The sequence below is a fragment of the Passer montanus genome, unplaced genomic scaffold (genome assembly GCF_014805655.1).
Source record: "Passer montanus isolate IOZ18808 unplaced genomic scaffold, ASM1480565v1 scaffold228, whole genome shotgun sequence".
In the NCBI taxonomy this organism is placed as follows: Eukaryota; Metazoa; Chordata; class Aves; order Passeriformes; family Passeridae; genus Passer; species Passer montanus.
In genome coordinates, this window is record NW_024366904.1 from 44514 (window position 1) to 68787 (window position 24274).

The 24274-nt window shown below is 40.6% G+C and overlaps 1 protein-coding gene across 2 annotated transcripts in view; it reads right to left on the reverse strand.

Annotated features, from left to right (window-relative positions):
- Positions 1 to 24274, reverse strand: part of MEGF10 (multiple EGF like domains 10) — an 86371-nt gene that overhangs the window by 14448 nt on the left and 47649 nt on the right. For both annotated transcript variants that reach the window (XM_039710253.1, XM_039710252.1), the window contains 7 exons: positions 20943 to 21117; positions 19770 to 19890; positions 17206 to 17369; positions 14151 to 14253; positions 4858 to 5004; positions 2666 to 2800; positions 2202 to 2330 (listed from right to left, as the gene is read on the reverse strand). In XM_039710253.1, coding sequence (XP_039566187.1) covers positions 2202 to 2330; positions 2666 to 2800; positions 4858 to 5004; positions 14151 to 14253; positions 17206 to 17369; positions 19770 to 19890; positions 20943 to 21117 — 974 coding nt within the window. The remainder of the gene's footprint in view (positions 1 to 2201; positions 2331 to 2665; positions 2801 to 4857; positions 5005 to 14150; positions 14254 to 17205; positions 17370 to 19769; positions 19891 to 20942; positions 21118 to 24274) is intronic.

A 24274-nucleotide genomic window follows, 5' to 3' on the forward strand; every position in this document is an offset into this window, starting at 1 on the left:
ACAGAGAAAGCCATTAGGTTTCTTTTATTCACTTATTTTTTACTTTGCAAACAGTCAGGGGGATAGAGCTCTTAAACCTCAAAAAGTGAAGGAAAGCAGAGAAGGTGGAAACTCCTATATAGCCTAGAGCTTTAGATCCAATACTGACCCTGCTTCTTGTGCTTCCACTGCTAAATTTCATGTATTTGCCTAAACGTGGTGAAGATAATCAGGTCTGTACCTTAATCTGGTTAACTTAGTTGCTTCCGTGGGTCCAATAATCAATATAATATTTCTAAACACCAAGTAATTATCCACAGAATGGAGATTATTTTGTGCACAATCACGTCGACTCATTATGAGACAGAATTTACTGCCTGCTTTGGAAATGTCATGATGGATGAATGTGATGCTATGTGCTGCCACTAGAACTGCAAAGTGGTTCCAAAATGCTAATTACTATTCAGAGACAGCAAAAGATGATTTTCTTCATGGTAGAATATCAGTAAATGAAGAGGGTACTCTAAGAATAGACCCTTTCTGTTGAGTAGGATTCTCATCTTGAGGAGTTTTTTCCTTTAGTAAAGAAAGCAGTGCTTTAAGTAGTAGTTAGTATTTTAAAAAATAAATAATTCTTTAGTACTTTAAAAATAGTTTTATGGAAGTGTCCGTGTCTCATAGGAGAGAAACAAGAGGTCAGACACTGAAGCTTTGGTTTTATTCCTGTGTAAATTTAAAAGGGTAACTCTTTATTGTTTTGTACTGATCTGCTTGCCTGAGACCAAAAAACTCTTGAATCCTTTAAACATTTGCATAATGATTCATGCATAAAAGTGGGCTGTACTTTTCCAAAGTATCACCTTTTTCCCCAAATTTCAGTTCATTAAAAATTATATTATGATGAATTAAAAAAAACCCAAAACAGTAAGTTTGGTTTTTTATTACTTTCACTTCAGTTGTGCCTTGTAATTATTTTTTTGTTATTGTTTTGTGTTTGAAATTAGTGGTCAGCTAGGAAGGAATGTAAATCACATACAGGCAAAAGGTTAGAAGTTTAAAATGTCGCTGGTTCTGAAAGAAATTAATGGAATCATTATTTTCCATGTGAACGAAAGGCCTTTATACAAAGCAAATAAACTTCCTCTGTTATGGTCTGTGAGCACAGCCTCAATAAACACTTCCATTCATATTGCTGGCACCATTTTCTTGATATTGATGCAATAAGTCCCTCCTCCTCCTAAATACCCCTATTCTGCTACTCTCCCAACTACCTACTTATTTTACCATAAAAACAGGGACCTTTGTAGCCACTGGCTTGCACAGGAATGGGCCCAAGATTTATTTTGGTATCACAGTGGGCTGTGCATGCTAATCACTTCACAGAATTTAGCCAGGAAAGTTGTTTTTTGGGTTCTCTTCCCAAACTGACCAGATGTTACCCTGCACTTGTGCAGAGCCTGTTCACCTGGGCCAGTGAAACCGTAAATGATGTAAAGCAATGAGCCATGTTATTAAAAAATGCACTTCCCTGGAACCCCAGCACAATGTCTGACATTTCAGGGTATGGTGCAGCTTCTTTTAGTCCCAAAAGTGAAATTTTGGAGTGTGTGTGTTTCAGACTGTGTGGATTTTAGCACTTTATGGGACTGGATATACTTCTTGTGAGAGTTTTCCTTAAAACAATTCTTTCCTCTAATTAGTAAATCACATAGACCCATCCAGGCATATGGACTATTTAATAAAGTAACTTGACAAAAAATAGTAAAATTAGGACCTTCCCTTCTCCTTTTTTAAGGCAGTAATGAAGAGTCCAGTGAGTTCAGCACAGGAAGACAATACTCATTGAGTGAGACAGAATGACACTAAAAATGTCTATCTGTGAAAACACTTACAAAAGGAAGAAAGAGGAAAACCCCCCAGAGAGTTACAAGCACCTAAAAAAAAAGGCATAGTGAAAAATTTCTTAACAAAGTGTTCAAATGTTTAGTGAGAACAAGGATGGTTGTGCAGCCAGAGCACTAACCTATGTCTGAGAATATTTCAGCTTTGTTCTTGGCCTGGCCAGAGAAGTTTAGGATTATTTATCTCTCCATTATTTACCAACAAGTCCTAATTTCTGACTTTAGACAGTGTTTCTTTACCAAAAATAAAAAGGTTTTTTAAGTAGCTGCACCCTGCTTATTTCTTCTAAAATTAAAGGTGAAAAAAACCCTGGTACTTACGCTGAGAGCAGTCACTACCAATCCATCCAGGGTAGCACTGACAGGATCTGTCAATGGGATTACAAGTCCCATTATTGGTGCAGGTGCAAATTCCAGCACAGTTCTTCCCAAATCTGCCACTGGGACATACTGAGAAGACATTGTCAGAGTTAGAACTCCTTAGTGATCAGAACAAGATTTCATTTTCTTCATTTCAGGAGAAAACAACCAACTTAGATTGAGAGATGTACTGCTTAGTATAAGGGTAAAGTGAGGTATTGTAAATCACAGTGAGCACAATATCCATATTCACTACACAAATAATGCAGAGTTGAGAATACAGAAGGTTTCACACTGAAGGATGAAACAACCAAAGACTTCTGATTTATGAACTGAACATTCCGCGACAGAAAGCATCTTTGGTTTTGCAGCCCCCAGGTGCTGGAATGGGAATCATCCCACGGGGACACTGTGGCCAGCTGTACCTTCGTTGCAGAGGGCTCCTGTGAATCCAGGCAGGCAGTCACACAGGCCAGTGATGTGGTGGCAGGGGCCACTGCTGTGCACGCACTGGGGGCAGGTCTGGCTGCAGCGGTGGCCGTAGAACCCCGGCGAGCAGACTGGAACCAGAGGGGACAAAGTGTCACTGCTGCTGTCCTGCCACCAGCCACCCCTGCTCCTGGCTGGGAACTTTCCCTGCTTTCCAGCCCCAGAGGTGGATGCTGGTTTTTTTTTTGTGCAGCTCAGTGATTTGCATGCCCAAAAGGAGATCTGCTCCCTCTCCTCGAGGATTTGGTGTGTTCTGGTTCACCACGACCTTGCTGACATTCCACTACATGTCAAGCCACCCTGAACTTGGATGATGTTTGGAATGCATACGTACTTTTATTTGGCTAAACAAGGACATCTTTTGAAGCACATCTGAAGTAACAGCGAGAATAGTTTTATCTCTAGATGAGTAAGGTCATCTTAGACCTTGATTCCTGATGTGTTTTCTAACTTGGAATTCCAACAGCCACAACTTCACTGGATAAAAAGCACAGATGTTTTCCTATCAACCTTTCTTTTACATGGTACACAGTTACTCTAACTTTCAGAGAACCTGAGACCAGAAATACAGAGTTGTGCAGTTAATTGTGATGCTAAAAGCACAAGTTTCTCAAGAAGAAAAAGAAAAAGAGGGGAGGAAAAAAGGCTGCTTCTCCTTCTTTGTTGATCTAATCCCTTTTGGCATTTATTTCCTGATAAATTAGAATATTAAGTAAGAGATCAAGAGAAATACCTGAACAGCTGCAATTAGCAGTGACTAAACTACCTTGGAATCTTTTCAATATTTCAATTTCATTCAAGATTCAGTCTTTTAATTACACACTTGATACAAGTTATATGGCCAGGATCTCTCCAGAGAGATTAACTTCTCCAAGTGAAACAGTGCCAAAAGGTCTTCCTGTTTACTGAAAAGGCAGTTTCTGACCAGGATCCAAATTATTCCTATGACCTTTGTCTTCCCAGCCTGCAGACCGTGCCTCAGAGGGGCACTGGACTGGGAGCCCCTTGTCCAGGTTATAGGCACAGTTCCAAAACACCAGGGAACATTTTTACATGGCAGTGTTACACTTTGGATGCACTGATTGACTGCAGGGCCCTTAGAGATCAGATAGTGAGAATAATTAGTGCTCACAGTCAGAAATGCTCAAGGAATACTAATGCCACACTGATGTGGGATTTACCACTGCCATCTCACAGCCTTCAGCTGGAAATGTTTCCATTCCTGGACTGACAGAACTTCACCTTCCTCTGGTTCTCCTCCTCCCTGACAGTGACCATTTCAGGTCATCCCGTGCCTTTTAAGCCTCTTTTGGAAGAGCCAGGAGCATCTTTGCTTGTCCCTAACCCACCTGCTCCTGGATCCTGTTTCTGGGAGACCTACTCTGGAAACTGGGCTCCCCTGCAGTTCCAGACAAGTCACATTTCTCTCCCCTGAACACCTTTCCCTCACAGCTTCAGTGATTCGAAGTGAAGACAGCTGGACTGCTGGCAAAATGTGACAAATCTTGGGAGGGCAGACTTATTATTTACCTCCCTGATTCTGGCATGATTTTTCTTAGTTCATCTGTATCTCTCTTCATTCAATTTGTATTTTCCCTTCAGAGAAGTTCTTCAAAAGGAGCCATGGGTACATTTGACATTCTCTGCTTACTGTGGGGCCTGATCCCACTGACTTTTCTTACAAAATAAGTGTTAAAGCCCCAGATATTAACTAAGGTAATGGTCCTTAGCAGACAATGGGAAGGCTTTTAGTTTCTGCAACTCAAGTATGTTTTATTTACCTGTATAAAAAACTTAACACTCATCAATCACGTTTGGAAATGCTTTAGAATGGAATCCCCTGTGACATGTCTTGGAAAGTCATCCTCACAGCAGTGCCACAGGACAGACAGTGAATAAAAGGAAAGCTGTGCCATAACAAGAAGAGCACTACTAGGTGAAAACTTTTGTTCCTTTCAGGTGACACTTTTTTTCCTGAATATTCATGTATTTTGACAAAATGTCCAATCAAGGAGTGTTTCCTAGCCTTTCAGATTACAATTAGCAAAGCATTAGGATGTTGTATGATATGTTTTCCAAGCAACTGAGGAAGGAACAGAGGTTTTTAAAACATTTATGTTATCCTTACTTCTCTGGCAAGTGGTGCCTCTGTATCCTGGTGCACACTCACAGATCCCATCATCTGGAGAGCAGGATGCTCCATTTTTGCAGTAACAAGGCAGGGAGCAATTTGGGCCCCACTGTCCCTCAGCACACACACTGTCACAGTGAATACCTGCAACCACAAAGAAACAAAACATCTGTGAAGAGCTCTTGTGCACAGTTAGGTCAAGCCTTGCTGAACTTTGAAACACAGCTCACACAACCTGTTTATCAAAGCATCACTAACATCAGGAAAGTACAGCAAGATAAACCTGCATCTCTGTTCCTGCCTTCCCCAGAGGAGTGAATGAATTTCCCTCGTATTCCAGTTTTGGTGAGAGGCACATAAATGGCTTTTGCCTCCTCCATAATGGCTGTTTCAAAACACCAGAAGGTTTTTGGTTTCAGATTTTATGTTTGGGAAATGCACGACAGAAGGTATTGCAGGAACCTTTCCCCCTCTGAGCATTCTTTGTGTCTGATATAACTTGTGTATAATAATGGGGTGCAGGACACGGAATGATTTCTAATTAGTGGTGAGCTGATTACTGCTCAGCCTCGTAGTGAACGGAAAAATGTAGTGCACACAAAGGGTTTCCAAACACAGCCATGTGAGCATTCCAAAATGCTTAGCTGCCACAGCGTTAAGGATGCTGGTCAGTCAGTGCTTTGTTTAACCTGTTTCAGTAAAAAATTCATTGTAAAGTGGCCCACAACATGAATCTCTGCATACAGATCCTAATACACACCACCCATTACAATCATCCAGTCACAGTTTGTTTGCTGGGTTCTTTTGTTTGTTTGATTGTCATTTTTCTTCACAACGCAGCAGCATTAAATATAATTTCCCTGCTTTTTTAAGAAGCACTGTGCATGTTAAATGCCAGCAGGCACCACCGTGGAACTCAGACCGTATTGTGTCTGCAGCACTTTGCATTAACAATCAAGTTTTATTGTAATGACTCTACTGAATGAACCCTCCACTAAGGGAAAAGTGGACTGGATCCAACCACAAGCATGTCTTGCTTTGTAAGTATTTCCAGCAAAATATGCCACAGGTTCAATGGCTGCCAGAATCCTAAAAAAAGCAAAACAGTTTTACATGTGACAAGGAAAAAAATAAAATCTTTTAACTTTGAACGCCAGAACCTACTGCTTGTAAAAATCCTGAGAAATAATTACATGGTTTGCTGACAGATCAGACTAAGAGGTGACTCCTCAACACCCCCAGCATGTGCCTTGCAAAGCTGCCCATATCTAAAAACCAACTCTCTAATTAGAGGAAAGGTAGAACTCCAGACTCTTGAACTGTTTTTCTCTGCAGGACAATCAACAGACTGAAGAATCAAATGTTTGTTTCCAACAGATTGCACCAACCTGTGCCAGCACGACAGAAGAACACCTGACTTTAAAAATGCAGATACTGACAGACAGTACACAGGCCACCTCAAAGCCCTAACTGCACAGTGATCATCAGTACTGACCTAAAACAAATGTATTCTCAGAAAGGTTGCTTACATCACTCCTTTTTCACTTTCTGCCTGCCTAGACAGTGTTGTTCTCCTGCCTCCATCCACATGTGAGAGGCAGTGCTGACTTGTTTCTCAGCAGTCTGGTTCAAACTTTTCATTAACCCATTTAAGCAAATTAAAGAGAGAGGTTTGATTTTGAGGGATGCTGGTGCACAAGAGCAGTATGACATCACTGCATTTCAATTATTTTTTCTTTTCCCAGAAACAAGACCACTTCTTCCAGCTGCTGCTTTTCCTGGGTGTTCCCAAACTTGAGAGTTTGGGTCTCTGAGTCTGTGAGAACACAGGCAGAGCACCTCAGAGGGTTATCTGCCACACCACACATAGCTGCACTCGGTGCACCCTGCTGCAGGAAAGACATTTTTCACAGCCTCAGTGGGTGTCAGCGGTGCTCAGTGTATAATGGTCACTATTAACAAGCCAGTGGTTGCCAAGAGCTACCAAAGTGCATTATCTGAGATTATGTAGACCAGTGGCATACAATAACACCAGGCTCAATTATACTGCCTTGATCTGTGCACAGAGGATGCTTTATGACAGCAGAGTGTCCGAGGGTGATGCGGGCACGGCGGGATGGGGAAGACAATGGGTCCCATGCTGCACAGAGCCACGGGGCTCAAAACAGCCAGAAACTACCACTAAAAATGAAAAAAAGGGGGAAAAAAGGCTCCTTTTTTTACCCTCATGTCGGTACACATCAGGGAAAATCATCCCTTAGGGAAACGGGAAAAACCTGCCTTTTATTTCCCACTCTCATCCCTTATGAGGAAGTGAAGAATGGCATAATTCTACTTAGCAAATAAACAGTGTGCACTAAATGTCACTGGGTAACAATGATGACAACATAACACACTGGAAGACTGCTGAACACGACTCTGTTTCACTGTAATTTTATTACAGTCACTCTTGATCATTAGGAAAATCGATTTTACTCCTCTGAGTGTAAAGAACAAATGCAGCAAGGCCAAAATTATTTAGTTATTTACTGCATCTCTACTTAGTAAAATAGTTTTCAGTCTCACTCACTATTTATTTACTTTGGTAAGTTCACAAGGCACTTAAAAATTGAGTTTCCTATCTTATAGTTGTAAAAACAAAATGTGTATTTTTGAGAAAGAACAGCTTAGAAATACTAAAGGGATCAAAGAAATTAAAAAATTTAATTTCCAGAGTGATGCTTTTTATGAAATCTTGGCAAAGAAAGCCATGCTTTGATAGAAAAGCCAGAAATTATTCAGGAAAAAGAAGCATTTTTACTAGAACTTGCAAAGCAAGATTAGACTCAGCTTTTTACAACAGTGTTACCAACTGGTTGATGGTTGCCACAGTTTCGTGCAAGTATTAATCTCTTACACAATAAAATTGTTTTTATTAAGTTTTCATGTTGGTTCTGATACTGATAAGGGTATCTGCAAGAAAATGTTTTTGCCAGAGCTATGGACAAAGAGCTCTTTGATGGCCTTCACAAGTTGCTAGGCAATAGCTGAATGGTCATGATAAACTTCAGCTAAGCTGCTCTGAAGAAATGCTCGTGCATTTAATGCCCAGTGCTTTATGCTGGGGGCCTCACATCCAAATCAGCATTCCCCCAGCATTCGTAATTGCATGAATGAAGTGAAGAATTCTTCAGGGGTACCACTCCTCCTGCCCATGCTAGCAGAGTATTTGCACTCTCCCCATGCTGTATTTTTAAGTTGAGACTCAGTGATCCACCCAAGTCAGATCAACACAAAGCTGAATTGTTTTAGCATTTGAAAAAAATTTACCAATTATTTCTTACTATCTTCCCAGGCAAATTGGAGTAAGTGCTGTTTTACATTTTATTACGTTTCCATTAGTCTGATAAAAGGTTAGGCAAACTTTAAGAAGAATATTTTTTTTTTGTAAAGAACATGTATTTGCTGTGCAATTTATGTTAACACACATGGAACTTTCCAGTATAACCTCTCAGCATTAAAAACTATTTCTATACTGGTACACTTCCCATGTGTCAGTGCAAAACTGGATATGCAGCAGCCCAAACTAAAGAAGGAACAAGACCTTCAAAGGCTGGAGGAATCTTGGTGTCATTAAAACTAATTATGCTTTCTTATTATGGTCCAAGACCTTGCCCTTCATATTTTAGAAAAACCAACATTTCTATTAAAGACAGCTGCAACTTCTGATAGTGAAAATTACATTCCTAATTTCTGTGTCAAACAATGAGCAGCCCGAAGAAAGGGAGGTGGTGAAAAATGTCACAGGCACTATTTTTAAGTACCCTCACTGTCTTTGAGGGAGGGTGGTACCTTACTCCACTGCTGAAGGTAGCCAGAGGAATTAATTTAAATTTCCCAAATTGAGGAGCTAATGAGAGGATCAGAGATTTTTCTGTAGCAGTTCAGATTTCAGCTGCTTCCCTGCAGCAACAGGAGAGACATGGGTGGAAATTTTAGTAGGAAGCTAGCTAGAAAGACTGTCAGCAAAGACATCTGAGTTTGAAGGCAGACATCCTTATCTGCCGATTTTAGTGCTAGAATCCCTTTTGATATACCTGCAGTATCCTTCTGAAGGACTCCTGCTACATACTGCTGTCCACTCCTGAAGTGCCTTTCTTTTTATCTATCAATCCCTAGGTAGCAACCAGCAAATAAGACTTCTCCCTTTTATAACTTCTTCTTTAGGCAGAAAACAGGTACACCTAATCACTGGTTTAAAGCTATTTTTTTTTCTAAAAGAGTGGTATTTCTTCCACATGAAGATCCACCACAGTGCAGAGGGAACAGAGGTATAGACACAGTGAAATCCAGATGTAGGGTGGAGCCAAAACCTCTTATTGGAGAACTCCTCTCCCCAAGTTTGAAAACCAGATTTGTCATTTATCATAAGAGAGTGCTCAGATATAATTTCATTTTGCAGCTTAGTGAGTATTCCTCACAATGGGGCCTCATCCTTCAGCAGGCCAGGCAGAACTGGTGGGAGTAGAGGGTAAACTATGTTTTTACAAGAGAATCTTGGCTTGGGTGCACTGGTGCTACAGCAGCAGCTCATTTTTGCTCCAGAGGTGAGCAAGACCCATGACAGAACCCTTCCAATTGTGGTTTTTTTGCTTTGTAGGATAGGGAAAATTGCATACTCATGGAAAGCTGAGGGTGAAGGCAGAGCTGCAGCCTCCCAGCAGACCTGGGCGTTTCCACCAGCAGGGTGGGTGTCAGATGGCAGACCTCCCCTTTATAATCCAGCAACAAATGTGCCTCTCAGAAATACTGTCAGAGGCACATGGAAGGACACAGAAGCAACACATCTGGTGATGGGTGAGCTGAGTAATGCCAGCAGGTGTCCAGCACAGAAAAAGTCACCGACACCCCTCCTGCTGCAGCCTGTGGGTGAACGCCTCTGCCCGCTGGTGAAATGTGGGCTGGTATTACTGCATCTGTCTTTTCCACAAACCACTGCCATTGTTTTGGTATAGATAGCAGACTGGTGGTATTTCATAATCCCTGGCATCACATAGCCTTCAAATCGATTTTGAGAGTAACAAATGTCGCGCCACCCTGACGCGACATCTCCTCGCAAACGCAAAGGTACAGCAGAGCTGCACCAGGGGAAGCAGAGCAGTGATGTGTGATCAGCAACACCCACATCACTGCAATTACACTGATAAACTGTCTGGAGGGAAAAAGCTTTTGCCATTCTAATTAATTAATTAATCATATTGCTTTACTTAATTTTAATTGATTAATGCTTTAATGCGAAACCTCTGTTTGCAAGAATAGGAGTTCCCTAATCTTTCAGGAAATCTGGGGGAAAATTATTTTGACAGCTGCTTGCAGAACAGATAAGATTAAGGGATGAAACTATCATGGTGCTTGCTTGGTTGCTTGTTGAGAGAACTGCTAGATGTACCTTTATACTATACCAAAGTTTTGGTATAATTTAATAGGAGAATTACCATCAGGAGAGTATCTTTTCTGTGTGTTTCTTCTGTTTTCTATTTTTACAGTTCTTGCTCTTTTCCATTCTCTGGCTACTAAGAAATGAAGAAGAATTTTTCCCTCCAAATGAAAAAGAAGTTATTTATAAGACACAGTGAAAATGTCAAGGGATGAGGGAGTTTGGGGCAGACATCATCCTCTGTGTGGGCGGATGTTTCTCATTTGTGCCATCCTGTCATGTGGCTCCTGGAACGTGACGGAATGGTCAGACTGCCAGGAAAAAAACATCACTCTTAACTCCTCCTTCCCTAAACAGAATTAAGCTGCTGCAGAGGGAAAACATTTTGCAAACTATAAAAGAGCACAGGATTTCTAACAGAGGTCCTGTAAACCTAAGTTGCTTTTGTTTAGCTTGAAACACAACCCAAACTGAAACCAGCAACACCAAATAAAAACAGATCTGATGAAAGTTAATTTTAACTATTTCTTCACTCTTTTAACACAGTAATGAAAACTGAACTTTTACTACTAAGCAGAACCTACTAAGGAAAAAGAGAACACCCTGGGCATGCTCAAAAACAAACTAAAAACTAATTAATAAAACTAAACCTCAGAGCATCTCACTATTGACCCGGTGGGGAGCTGCAGCTCTGTCTGGAGGCTGAGGCCAAGCCCTCGTGCCCACGTCAGCAGCCCAGAGCTCCCTCACACCCCGAGGTCACTGACCCACCCTCCCCACGCAGAGTTTCCTGCTCCCCAGCCTTGTGGGACAACTGTGTCACTCCTTCTCTTGCTTCTGAAAAGTTACATAAACTGTTCCCTCTGATGAAACTCCCTGTTTCAGAGTGCAGATAACTGTTCTGTTCACAGGGCTGAGGGAAATGCTGTGTTTGAAGTACCTTCTTGGAAAGTCTGTGTTATTCTGATGGCATCAAAACATTTGGGAAGTTCACCTTGGCATCATGGATTTGTTTGTGCTTAAAACCAAAAAATACTCACAAGTTCACATTTTTAAGCTTCCTCAAAATGTATATATTTTTAAAACTGGTTTAACACCAATAGTTTTAAACAACTAATTCTTCATTTGGGTTAGATAAGCATTAAACTGATCCAAAATCTGGTTTTCCCTCTCTTTGTTTTTCAACTAGGTAGGGAGCATTACCCACCCAAAACTAGTACGTGTGATGGTTAGTTTCACAAATCCAACACCAAAAAAAAAAAAAGCCAAGCCACATAATTTCTTTCATTTTAGAAGCTCCTGCATTTTCCACACATCCTCCACCTGCTTCTCCACACAACTCTGTGCACAACCTCCCTCCTTAATCCTACAATCTCCTGCTATTCCTGCAATGCACTGTTACAGCACAGCTATTTGAGAGCCCTTTCCTGAAGTACTCCCTGTTTTTTTTTTAATCATTCCAAATATAAGCATCTGCACAAAGCCTGGATTCCTCTCTGGGTATTGCTCTGACATGCGAAGTGTGGGAGGAGGATTTTTCCAGACACTGAGTTATAAAGTGAGCTATGCTGTGGATGTTGTAAAGTGTGTCTAGACTTCACCAACATGTCAAAACTAGTCTGTCACACACATGCTGTGCTGGTGACATCATCCAGGGATGGAGGGTTCCATTTTATCAATAATTAGGCCTCAAGTCTCTTTCTTGTGAAGTATTTTTCCTTTTAAGAACAAAGGCGAAGACTTCACAAAATTACTATATTATGTCTTTATCTTATTATATATTATATAATCTATATTACTGATATATTATCCTTTCCCATACCTGAATCCAAGCACAGTCAAGGCGTGTGCTGCACTTGAAGCTTCTGTCACACCCTGGGTTAGTTATATCACACTGGCTATGTAATTTTTGTAACCTGTTATAAAACATGCTGCTAGATTTTTAATCTGGCCTTTCAAAACTGCCTGTTTTAACCTGGATCCTTCATTAACACATTCTGACCCTGATTGGTCTGTCTCAATTTTGGAAGACTCACAGGATGTATTTCAGGCTGTGCCTTTAGGACTTGTGAACAGCTCTACCTACCTGCACCATTAACATCAGCAACTCTTCACATGCTTTTAGGGGGGTATTCTTTGATTAATACATTTAGTAATTCATAGATCACATTTTGAGAAGATTCAAATGTAAATGTGGAAATGTTTCCAAACACACACACACAATTACCTGAAAACTACCTGAAAGTTGAGGACATTAGCATCATACCAAAATAAACATGAAGTAGTGTCAGGAAAAACAGCAGTAGCTGGTATAAGGCTAATAGTATTTTTTCATAATTCACTCAGGTACCTTCTACTATTTTTTGCACTCTTGAGGCATCTGAGTGGCTGATGGCAAAGTCACACTGCAGTTTGTGGGAAGAGAATTGAACTGAAAAAGTGCTGCCTCAGGTTTAGGTGAGTGCAGGCTCTTAAAGCTCCTCTCACTCACACTGAGAGGAAATGGTGAGACAGGCCTTATCAAAGAGATAATAAACAGAAAAAATGAGTAAACAACAGAGAGGTTTGGTATTCCAGAATAAAGCAGGAACTCTTTGTGCCTCTGTATCTGTGTCCCCTACAGATTTCTTCTTCCTACACCCTATAATCATAAAAGTCATGTTCATCTGAACAGAAAAAAATTAGAAAAAACTGTAAGCTGTAATCAGCTACAGTTAATCAACCTGGATTGTAGACACCAAGTATTATGTACTTCAAACAAGATGCTGGCAATCCATCCACAGAGCTAGGAAGAGAGAGCATACAAAAATAAAGATTTGGGAAAAAAACCAATAGTAAGACTGTACCTATCTGAGGAGATTACAAGCTCACCTCCACCTACTTTCTCTAGAAGCACCATACAAAAAAAAGAAAACAATTCTATCATGAACCTACAAGTCACTCAGGCTAAACATTAGTTTATAGAAGAGTGGAATATGTCTAAAATCACAAAACACAAATCACTGATTTTCAGAGAACAAACATGCTTTGCTCATTTAAGGTATGTTTTTCATGCTGGTTCCTCATTATTAAATGGAAGGAGCCCACACAGACAGGTGATGTGAAACCTGTGTGATCCTTGCAACATTGCAGCATCACAGAGAGGCAGCTGGAATGCTGCAAGAGGAGGCAAACCTACAGTGTTAATTAAACTTTACAGAAGATCAAAGAGCTCTTCCAAATTTAAAGCTTACAAATCCTTGTGAGACCTAAAACTCCCTCCTAGAGATAAAGGGAACATTTCATGATAGCTGTCTTTCTGCACAGTTCCACCAGGTTTTCAAAAAATCTTGCTCTCTACTAGCAAGAGGGTGCAACAACAGTGCCCAACACAAATTGTGGTGAATGACTGAAATGACATAGTCCTTAAAAAAAAACAAACAAAAAGTAGTGAGAGAATTTTTGTACAGGACGAAATATCTGCAGAGAAAGTTAAAAAAGATTGAGACACTGAAATGGCAACAGAGTTGTCTTGGTTTGAGACAAGTTAGGAGGCTGACAAGTTAGGACAATGGTTCATCCTCTTGGCTGCCTGAATGAAGCTTCCTGAGTTCCTGTACATGATGCTTTACCCAAAAACTGCCAGAACAACCTTGGATATTTGCAGCTGATCACCACTTTTGTAAGGAATTGTGCAGTGGAGGTGCCCAAGCTTTAAAATTTCCATTCCCATACTGGGAAGCCTCCCCACCCGTGAGCCGCAGGAGGGACACAGCGGCCACAGAACAGGGGCTCTTTGTCCTTCCAACCCCACCAACTCTTCCTTTGCCCACAACACCAAGTCCCACTGGGGTGGAAGCTCTGTTTTTGTGCTCCCCAAGGGTGTCTCCTGTACCTGACCATCCCGGGAGGCAGCGGCAGTAGCCCGTGGTGGGGTGGCAGCCGTCCGCGTGGCTGCAGTCGCAGCGCTCGGCGCAGTCCAGGCCGTAGGTACCATCCTGTGGCAACAAAAAAACACAACAGCCTGGAGGTGATGGCAGCTGGGACTAAGGGGAGAGACAAGTTAGGGTCAGCCCAGCCTCAGAGAGCAGCCACAGATCTCTCCTGAATCTCCAGGCTATTATTAATGTAAAATGCTTGTGGCGTATGGAACGTGTCAGCATCCCACACTTTCGTTCTTTCGTTAGGAAGGGGAAGATAAAGAATGAATTATGCCCTCTTGAAAAATTCCAGACTAAAGCAATTAAGTCTCCCTTCTGCATCAAACTCTGAGATCTCTGCTTATGGGTCAAAGTGGGTATCACACAGAGGCATAATTTTAAAGAAAATGAGTGAAAACCATTAAATTACAAGATACCTTCAGTGTGAGGTTCACTGCATAAATAAAGCAAACTGTCACTTTCTTTTGATTAGAAACATTTCTCTTGATTAAAAATATTTCTCTCTGCAGTACAAGATATGCTCCATCAACAAGAGATAATCTTTGGCTGTGGAACAGTGCACAAAACAAAACTTTTATTTTTACCTATGCAATATTTTTTGAACCAGCATGAGATTAAAGTCACAAGTCGAATCACCCTGTTGGTGAATTTATTATTTATCTAAACATGTGAATTTGCTTTTCCTGCTGCTTCCATAGAAGCTGGCACACACATTTGTGGATGATTTCACACAAAATCAACCCAAGAAACTGAGAAGAGCAGATTTTTTACAATCTCTAAACAAGGAAAAGTATAACAGTCAAGTGATATTGAATAAAAAGTGGCAGAACCAAATTTAAAAAAAAAAGAGCATGGAAAAAAGGCCAGTATAATTTACAGTAATACTTCAGGGTTACCCAAAGCAGAGGCAAAAAAGGAAAAAAACTATGTCCGGTTTAAACCCCAATAATTTACATTCAAGGCTAAAAATTGGTGTCAGTCACATTAAAAATGTGAATAAAACCTATATGAAAATTAATCTGCTGTTCCTTGATGTTCATGCATACATTCCAACTGAGTGCCACAGGATTTAGCTATTCAAATGCCAGTCTTTCAAGCCTAAAGTAGAACAAAATCTTGCATTACTTCGGTGTAAGGAGCCTTTCACTCATCTCAACAATACATTTTTATATACCGAGAAATAAAAGATTAAGCATTTCCTTTGCATATAATCAGATTTGGAATGAAAGGAAATCCTCAAATATACTGTTGAAAAGCAGTATTTTTAGCCTGCTATGTACTTGGACTGAAGTCCAAACTGCAGTTCAAATCTTGAACAACAATCTGAGCAGTGATAATAATGTTCTGAAGTTACTGAAACAAATTGAAATACACTGATCTAAATAAAGTCTCTGCCCAGACATGAAAAACATTTCAGACAACTGGAAGTATTTGAACTATTTTTAAATAAATTATTATATTTATTATTATTTGAATAAACAATTTCTGTTTATTCCCCTGCTCTGGAATTTTGAAGTAGAATTTGCATTTCAAATAGGTAAATGCTTATGGACATTGTTTTATTCAGATGGAGAGAGGAAGAGGAAGAGCTTGGGCATGCTGAACTACCTGATACAGAAATACTTTTAAGATTATTTTACTAAGTTTGGGATAGTGATGCAATTGCTCTGAAATTATACATATCTTTTTTAAATGCCAGTTTTGGAAGAGCTAATGCAGCTTGGGAGGTCTCATCACCCTTCAGAATCAGGCACTAAGTGATAAACAAAGCTGCCTGAGGAAACAGAAAAATCAGTCTTCTGATGGAGATGCATTGCTGGAAACACTGCACAGGTGGCACTGCCATCAGCTTTCCAGAATATATTCCATTTTCTTTGCTACTTTACTCACTACAGGAGTGCTTCATCTTAAAACCAAAAGCAAAGACCCAAGAAATCACTCCTGAGTGCTCCTAGTGCAGTTCAGCAGAAAGAAATTTCATTGAAATTGAGGTGATTTCCAGTTTTCTGCTGTAGCTCAGCTACTCCCATCATGTCATTGCTCAGTAGAGCTTGTCCAAATTGAAAGAAGCTTAAATGTGATATTTACAGGGTGTGTGTTTACTTTAGGTGATTCCTTTGCAGTTATATCAAACCAACAACCTGCTCTGCAGATATATTGCAAAAGTTAACAACTGACAGGGGAAGGGAAAAGAAGGGCAGAGAGCAGTTTATTGTAATTATTAGTTTTGTTGAACGTTTTCCAGAAAGTTGATGTCCATCACTGAAAACAGTGGACCCTGCAAAAACCCACTTTTCATAAAATATTTATCTTTTTCTTTTCAATGTATAAAATACAACTGAAAGCAAACAGTTACAAAATAAAACAAATCCACCTGGAATTTAAAAACCTCTGAAATTATGTATTTGAATTTACGTATTTTATTTCCCCAAAGCTGCAGCTTACAAGATTGAACAGAACTGATAAGGAGCATGCCACTGTCCTCACAATGATTTCTGATTTTCCAAAGTCTGGGAGAGAGTTGGAGCCAAAGCCCCAGCAGAAAAGCAAAGACCTGTCATGGAACTGGGTGGCAAGAGTAGCTTCTCACTTTTGGTTGAGAAGGAATAAAAATTCTTTATTCATATTGTAACACTGACATAAGGGAAAAAAATGAAAATGTGATTATTTGATTTGGGGTGTATTTTTTGTATTTTTCTCTCATTATTTACACTTAAAAGTAGCTGAACACTAGCAGTTTGATAGCATTTGATGAAGAAATGTTAGAATAATTTTTAGTGCCTGCACCCCACCCTGTGTGCTCCAGAGGGACTCATCCCCATGGAGACAAAAAATGAAAGATGCCCCTCCCTGTTGTTAGAATAATTTTTAGTGCCTGCCCCTAACCCTGCACCCCATCCTGTGTGCTCCACAGGGACTCATCCCCATGGAGACAAAAAATGAAAGATGCCCCTCCCTGACCAATATTCTCCTGCAAAACCACAAAGTTCAGTGGAATTATTGAAGTACCTGGCAAGGGAGCTCACATTTCTCTCCCCTCCATCCTGGGGCACAGGTACAGGTTCCATCCAGAGCATTGCAAGCCCCTCCATTGAGACACTGGCAGGTCAGGTTACAGCCCAGTCCCCACGTGCCACTGGGGCAATTTATGGAGCAATCCACACCGTGCCAACCTGCCGAAAATAAAAGGGATTAAAGTCAGAAATCAACCAGCTTTTCCCCCCATTCCTCTCAGAGGATGTTTAGTGTCTCTGAGATGGGCAATGCCGGGGTAAAATTCACTGCAGGATTTATCAGCTGCTTCAGCTGAGGGCCTGTCCAGGTTGGAACAAAGGTGTTGAAGGGCACCTTGTAACATCTGTGCACAGCACACATCTGCAGATGGGTGCCAAGGAGCAAAAGAGACTGATGGAATATCTGAAATGGAAATAGAGACACCTTGACATTTCACTGAGAAGCTCTAAACTACAGTGAGAGTGTTAAGGTGTATCCTGAAAATAATTAGGAATATTTTCCCTAGGCTCAGGCTGCTGCTTTCTTAATTGTTCCACCAGCATTCAACTCAGACAGTCCTGTAATACGGTTTTAACATGTATCTAACCAAACAAAAAAAGAGAAAAAATAAAAGTATTGCATAAACTGGATCCTCTGAGGAAACACAGAAGACCTTTTAGATGGTTTCTGTACTTCTCTCCAAATACAAAAAGGAATGTAATGGAAAATAGCTCTAAAATTCAGCATTCACCACTGACCATGCCTGACAGCAATGGTTTGCAGGCTGGATAGACTGGGATGTGAATAGATTTTTTAAAATGTGATCATCCATTGGATTCAAGAGGAACAGTGTGAGGCAGTCAGTCACATATTGCCATCACCAGTGACACAGGCCAAGTTTCTAATTTTGTACCTTGTTTACAGTAAGTGGAGGGAAAAATAATTCTGCACTGAGACTGATCAATGGGCTGTGCAAAACACATGCACAGAAATCAGGCTGCCTCGTGCTTCATTGATAACTTCAAATTTAGGGGTCATTTCAGGAAAAAAAAGATTTTCTGTAATTTGACTAGGAAATTGAGACACTGTCCCTCAACTGATTTCCCAGGATTTATCATCTTCCTTTGTTTACGTGACAAGCACCTAGGTTCAGTTTGATTTTACTTTCTGCTGCCCTCTTTCACTGTATTATGATTAAAACTGCATGGGGTACAGGAAGTTAGGATTCTGCAGTGCCCAAGGAATATTTTCATCCTCACAACACAGGTGCTTTGCAGTACCAAGCTGAACAGGGTTAAATTAACCATACTGTCTCTGGAAAAGAGTAGAAGTTCCACATTTGCTGCATAACTGATTTAACAGTGCCAGTCCCTGAAAAATTTAGTGACTATCTGTCTAGCAAACTCTGTTTAGATGGGATCTTGGGAATGGGAATTGTTCCCTGGCAGGGTGGGCAGGGCTGGCACAGGGTGCCCAGAGCAGCTGGGGCTGCCCCTGGATCCCTGGCAGTGCCCAAGGCCAGGCTGGACACTGGGGCTGGAGCAGCTGGCACAGGGGAAAGTGTCCGAAATTATTATGGGGTGGAACAAAATGATCTTTAAGGTTCCTTTCAACCCAAACTGTTACCAAATCCTCCAAAATCCTTGGTATAAATAAAGCCCCCTAACAGTGTCTCTTCTGTGTCAGCAAGTCAGGCATTAGTTTGTTCCTGGTCAGGGTCTCTGTCTGTGTGTGTGGCTGACAAAATTCTGGCCTCCACACAGATGCAGACACAAAACTTTTTCACTTATTTATCCATTTTTAGCAGACAAAGAAATTATTATTCATTCGTTCTAAATGATATAATTATCTTTCATTACGTAGCACTCTATCCTCTATTGGTAATTGATTCCTCACTTCTCAGGCTAATTAGTCTGTATTTTTTACTCTTTTTATTATCTTTTCCATGGGTAGGGAGTTTCCAACATCCATACATGGAGTCTTTGTTATCTTGTTGTATTCCTCATCTTCAGGTTTCTGCAAAATGTCTTTGTAGCCCATAAATTCTGCACTTCTTGTATTCATTTTAAACAACACCTCTCTTTCTATCCCTCCCCCATGCTTTGTTCATTGAAGCATATCAAAATTAGCTAAGGAAAACTTGAAGTTTCAGTAACTTTTCCCAAGTTTTCCCACAACAGCTGCTTATGACAAACTTTGCTAAATTGTGGCTGAAAGTGATTCAAAACTAACACACTGCTTACAGTCAACATATTGGCTATGATTAATTAAAACCAAATTATTAAAAGTTAATGAAAACAATTCATTAAAATAATAATAGAAAAGTTATGTAATTCCAGCAAAACCCTTCTGGGATTCTGCATGATTTTGATGAGGAATGCTGACTGAATCAGATAAAGGGTACACCCCACAGACCTCCTCACAGAGCAGAGAACAAGTTTTCTCTCCTTGTTTTCACCTCCCAGAGCAGCAGAAACATCAAGTGTCTGATTCTCATTAAGTTTCCTCTTCTCTGCTGCAAAAACCCAATTTCACTCTGTGGTTACAGGGAAATGAAATCCATCTGAGGAGCCACTTACCTGCTTTGCAGGCACAAGAGCCATCCACAGGGGAACAGGTGGCCCCGTTTTTGCAGCTGCACACAGAGGAGCAGTTGACTCCATATGTCCCAGGGAGACAAGGGGTACCACAAGATGCACCCTGAATTATAAAAAAATAGAGTCCAAAAACCAGCTGAGGAGGCTCAGACAATACAACTGACTCAAGTGATACAAAAACTAGGAAAACTACAGCCCATGCATATCCTAGGCTGTCACTAAATTAATTTAGGAGAGAGGGACACCTTCATGCTTTTGAACTATTTTTAAATCTTTTTAAGTAAGTATTAGTTTTCTGTGATTTGCTCTGAGAGCTCAGGTCCCATAGCACCTGGTTAGATCAGGTGGATCAGTCAAAAAAATAGAGTGTAAAAACCAACTGAGGAGGCTCAGACAACACAACTGGCTCAAGTGATACAAAAGCCAGAAAAAATACAGCCCACGCATGTCCTAGTCTGTCACTAAATTATTTTTTAATTTAGGAGAGAGGAACACCTTCATGCTTTTGAAATATTTTGAAGTCTTTTTAAGTATTAGTTTTCTTTGATTTGCTCTGAGAGCTCAGGTCCCATAGCACCTGGTTAGATCAGGTGGATCAGTAGACAGTAATAAAGAAGCTCTTTGTGAAGTCAAAGCACAGTAAGAAAGCAGTCTAATGGTAAATTGTGTGGGTATGTAAAATATTTTTAAGAGCTAATTTGGCTGACGTTTTCAGTTATTACTTTCACAAGAACAGTCATACTGTAAAATGTTAGATTAGCATCCAAAGCACATGTAACAGCAAATGTGTGTAAAAGTTGCAGAATAATCTGTCCTGAAGTATAAAAAGAAGTGCTTTTGGCTGGAGTTTCTGTGGATGGAGCACGAGGAGTTGATGACTGAAACCTATCACTCCTGCCTTTACTTACACCTCAACAGCACGCCCTCATCCTTACCAACATCTCATAAAAGCAAGTAACTTCTCCTTCTAAAAATACCTTCATTTTAGCAGTGAGAACCCACCAGAAATGCTGATTTTTCAGGCTCCTGCAGCACAAGCAGTGCTACCCAAACACCCCGCCTCCCCTTCCATCGCGGACGAGGCGGCACCCTGGAGAATCTGTTGCACAACTGGGGCCGAAAACCGTGGAAGTGTGAAAGTGAGACCTCTTCTACCTTAAATCCAGGGGCACAGGTGCACTTCCCAGTGACGCTGTCGCAGTCAGCCCCGTTCTGGCAGCTGCAGATCTGCTGACACGACTCGCCGAAGAAGCCCGGGGAACACGTCTCGTTGCAGTACAGCCCAGACCAGCCTGGCTTGCAGGAGCATTCCCCAGACATGGGGTGACAGCTGCCACGGGTGGGGGAGGAAATGTTGACTCAGTAATTCAGGAATAAATGTGGCATAAAGTGTTATTTTCTTTCCACGGGACCAAAAAAAACCCCCCAAACCCCAAAAAAGCCCCCCACAAAACCCAACCAAAACCCCCCAAACAACCAAAAAAAATGAAGAAAAACCCCCAAAACCCCAAACAAACAAACAAAACAAAAAAAACCCCACCCAAACAACCCCCCTGTTGCAGAGGAGTTGCGTGAAGAGACTTGTATGAGACAACTTTACTTCCCACAATTTGGTGTCTTTATATAAAAATATGTTCCAATTAAGATAGGAGATATAACATTATACAACATACAGACATTTTGGGAGAATATGGAAAGAAATGAAGGGGTGTAATTTTTCTCTATCTGAACAGAAACCTTGCTGAAACACAGTTTTTACCATCAAGACAGACATCCACAGATACAAATACTAGGAGGATGAAACCATTAAATTCCCCAACTTTTCTTGCTGCATTCCCACTCTACCAGGACCATCTTCCTAACCCTGCAGAAGCTCAGCAGCATATTGTCTGAGAAACATGATCAAGACAAAATAGCATGGCAGGAAATAAAATCACAGCACCCCATCAGCAAAGCAAGAACGTTCTCTTCATTAAATTAGTCTGGAAGAGGACAACTGAGAATGGTAAAAAATCACCAGCACTGGGCAGAAGCCAGCTATAGCATGAGAGCAGTGACCTTTTGGGGAGTATCTCCCCTCTGTGCTGGCCATACCTGGTGGCAGAGCAGCTGCCTCTATACCTGGAACAGCAGTTTCATTGAAGGGCCACGCAGGCAGCTGCTGCCTGGTAACAAATGGACATCATCAGCTGTGCAAGGATATATAGGCTGGGAGAGGGGACACAATGGGCTGCTCTGTAGCACTCTGGCAGACAAAGCATTTGCTTAATTCTCACCAAAGGGAAGCCTTAGTATCCAAATCCAGTATATTTACAATGGGAAGACTGTTTGGAGATATTTGCCTCCCTCTGACTGAAGTGAAGCTCCTTTAAGAGTGCTGGAAGGACAGAAAAAGAAAAAAAAAGCCTTCCTCCAGACAAATTAAATGACCCATGACAAGAGCCTGGTTCTGCAAGACTTGCTGACTTTGTGTGGGGGGGTGTATTGGAAACTGAGTATTTTTCTGACCATCTGAAAGTCTGAAAAAGTACCTGCTGCACTTTTAGGCGCTGTAAGATTACAACAGCAATCTTTGAAAGAGCTGCAGTGTAGCACAGGAACACAAAATTAGTTACAACTGCTCTTGGACTTGAGGGCTGCCCTTGTCCAAGTAAAGAGTTTAAAATTGCTGAAAACAAGCACTGCTAATCAGGGAAGGCATGGATTGTAAAAACTGGAACAGCACTATGTATTCTGCTTTCTGCATGTTTAATCTGCATGCTGTGGCACCATAAAAATTTGTGGGTCTTCAGGACTTTGACAGTGTTGATAAAAAGTGAGAGGAAAGGCCTTTTCATGCAGAAATGGTTCAAAACTCATGGTGCTCATACTGAACAGCCCTGGTTATTTGTTAGTTATGTGCATACCAGCCATGAAACAAGATAAAATTGAGCTATTCTCATATAAAACACAGGCAAAATTATGAAGACACACTATGCAGCAAGATAATCAGGTTTGTCTCCTGTCCTAAATTCCTGCAGGACCCCAAGCTCTCATCAACGGAAGAATACAGAGCAGGGAAAATTAAAAAAAAAAAAAAAAAATTAAAAATCAATCCACAACTAGATAGTTGTTAGGATAAGAACCAGAATCTATTCATAACATAAATTCAGTAGCACTGGCACTTTACAACAAAAATCCCAGCGTTCACAGAATCCTGTACATTCCCGACTGGAAGTGTGGTTTGTTGTTGTTGGGCTTTTTTTTTTTTTTTCCCCCTTTTTCCAGGAGAGGAGGAGCCCACAGGCATGAGGAAGCACTGGGTGTGAGGCAGAGGCATTGACATTCTGTGCCCCCCAGTGAGTGTCCTTGCCCACGTATCGATTGATGCTGAAATTAGTATTCCATGATTTGTAATTAGATGTAGGAAGCCAAAGCACTTCTGGAGGTTTCTGATGGGTTCTCACGCAGTTATCTTAATTGGCAATAATGTTTAAATATTAAGGTAGGGATAAAAAGAGATGCTGAGAGATATACTGGCAGTATATCCTCTTTTATTCCTGGTTGTCTGTTCACACCTGCTGGAAATACAACCCTACACTGTATAGAGACACAAAAAATTACTCTGGGTAGTTCATATTATATATTTGAAGGACTTAGGTGAAAATATTGATTTTTATATACTTCATTTACGTGTTTTGCACAAATTGTGTAGCACCCTAAAAATTAAATATAAACATAAATATGAATAAATACAAAATTTCCATTAAAAGCTCTTGCAGCTGTATATACAGGCCTATTAGAAAAAAAATTAAAAAGCCCTAATCTTTACTTTAAAAACAGAGCCAAACTACATGAACCAAACCTAAATTCCACTAATAAAACTGCAATCAATCCTACACAGTTATCTCACAAAGGGCACGAGACAAATAAAAAAAACAAACTCACTAGTGCTCATGTCATGAATAAATCTGAATTGCAGGCAAAAGGTGTTGGTACAAAAAGGTTTTTACCTGTTGCTGTCCTCTGGGCCCCTCAAACAGATTAAAATCTCTCAAGTATAGCTATTTTTATGCTCTACAGAGCATTTAATAAAGGCTGCTGGCAAGAGCAAGGAAGGGCTTTGCCTTTCATCTCCAGGAGCTGCCATCAACCAAGAGCGGCAGCAAAATCCCTACAGCTCAGCCTACCCAAAATGCAAGTAAGGAATTATTGTCAGAGCTGTTGTGATGCAATTTTTGTCAATCATAAAACAGAAATAAAAACCAAAGAATGTGCATTTTTCAACTGTGTACGTGGAGAAGTATGTGAAAAGAACACAGTTGTATTCTGGAACTTGCATACACTTTCTTTAGAGCAGTATTTTTTGGAGTTAAGCATTTTTTCAAATTAACCTTTCTGTTCATTTCTGTATTGATTATTACAAATAACCTAGAGCTCTAAGCCTACCAATAGCTCCTCTTTGAGGATATCTAAACAAGTGATCACACCCAGATGAAAAAAGCTGT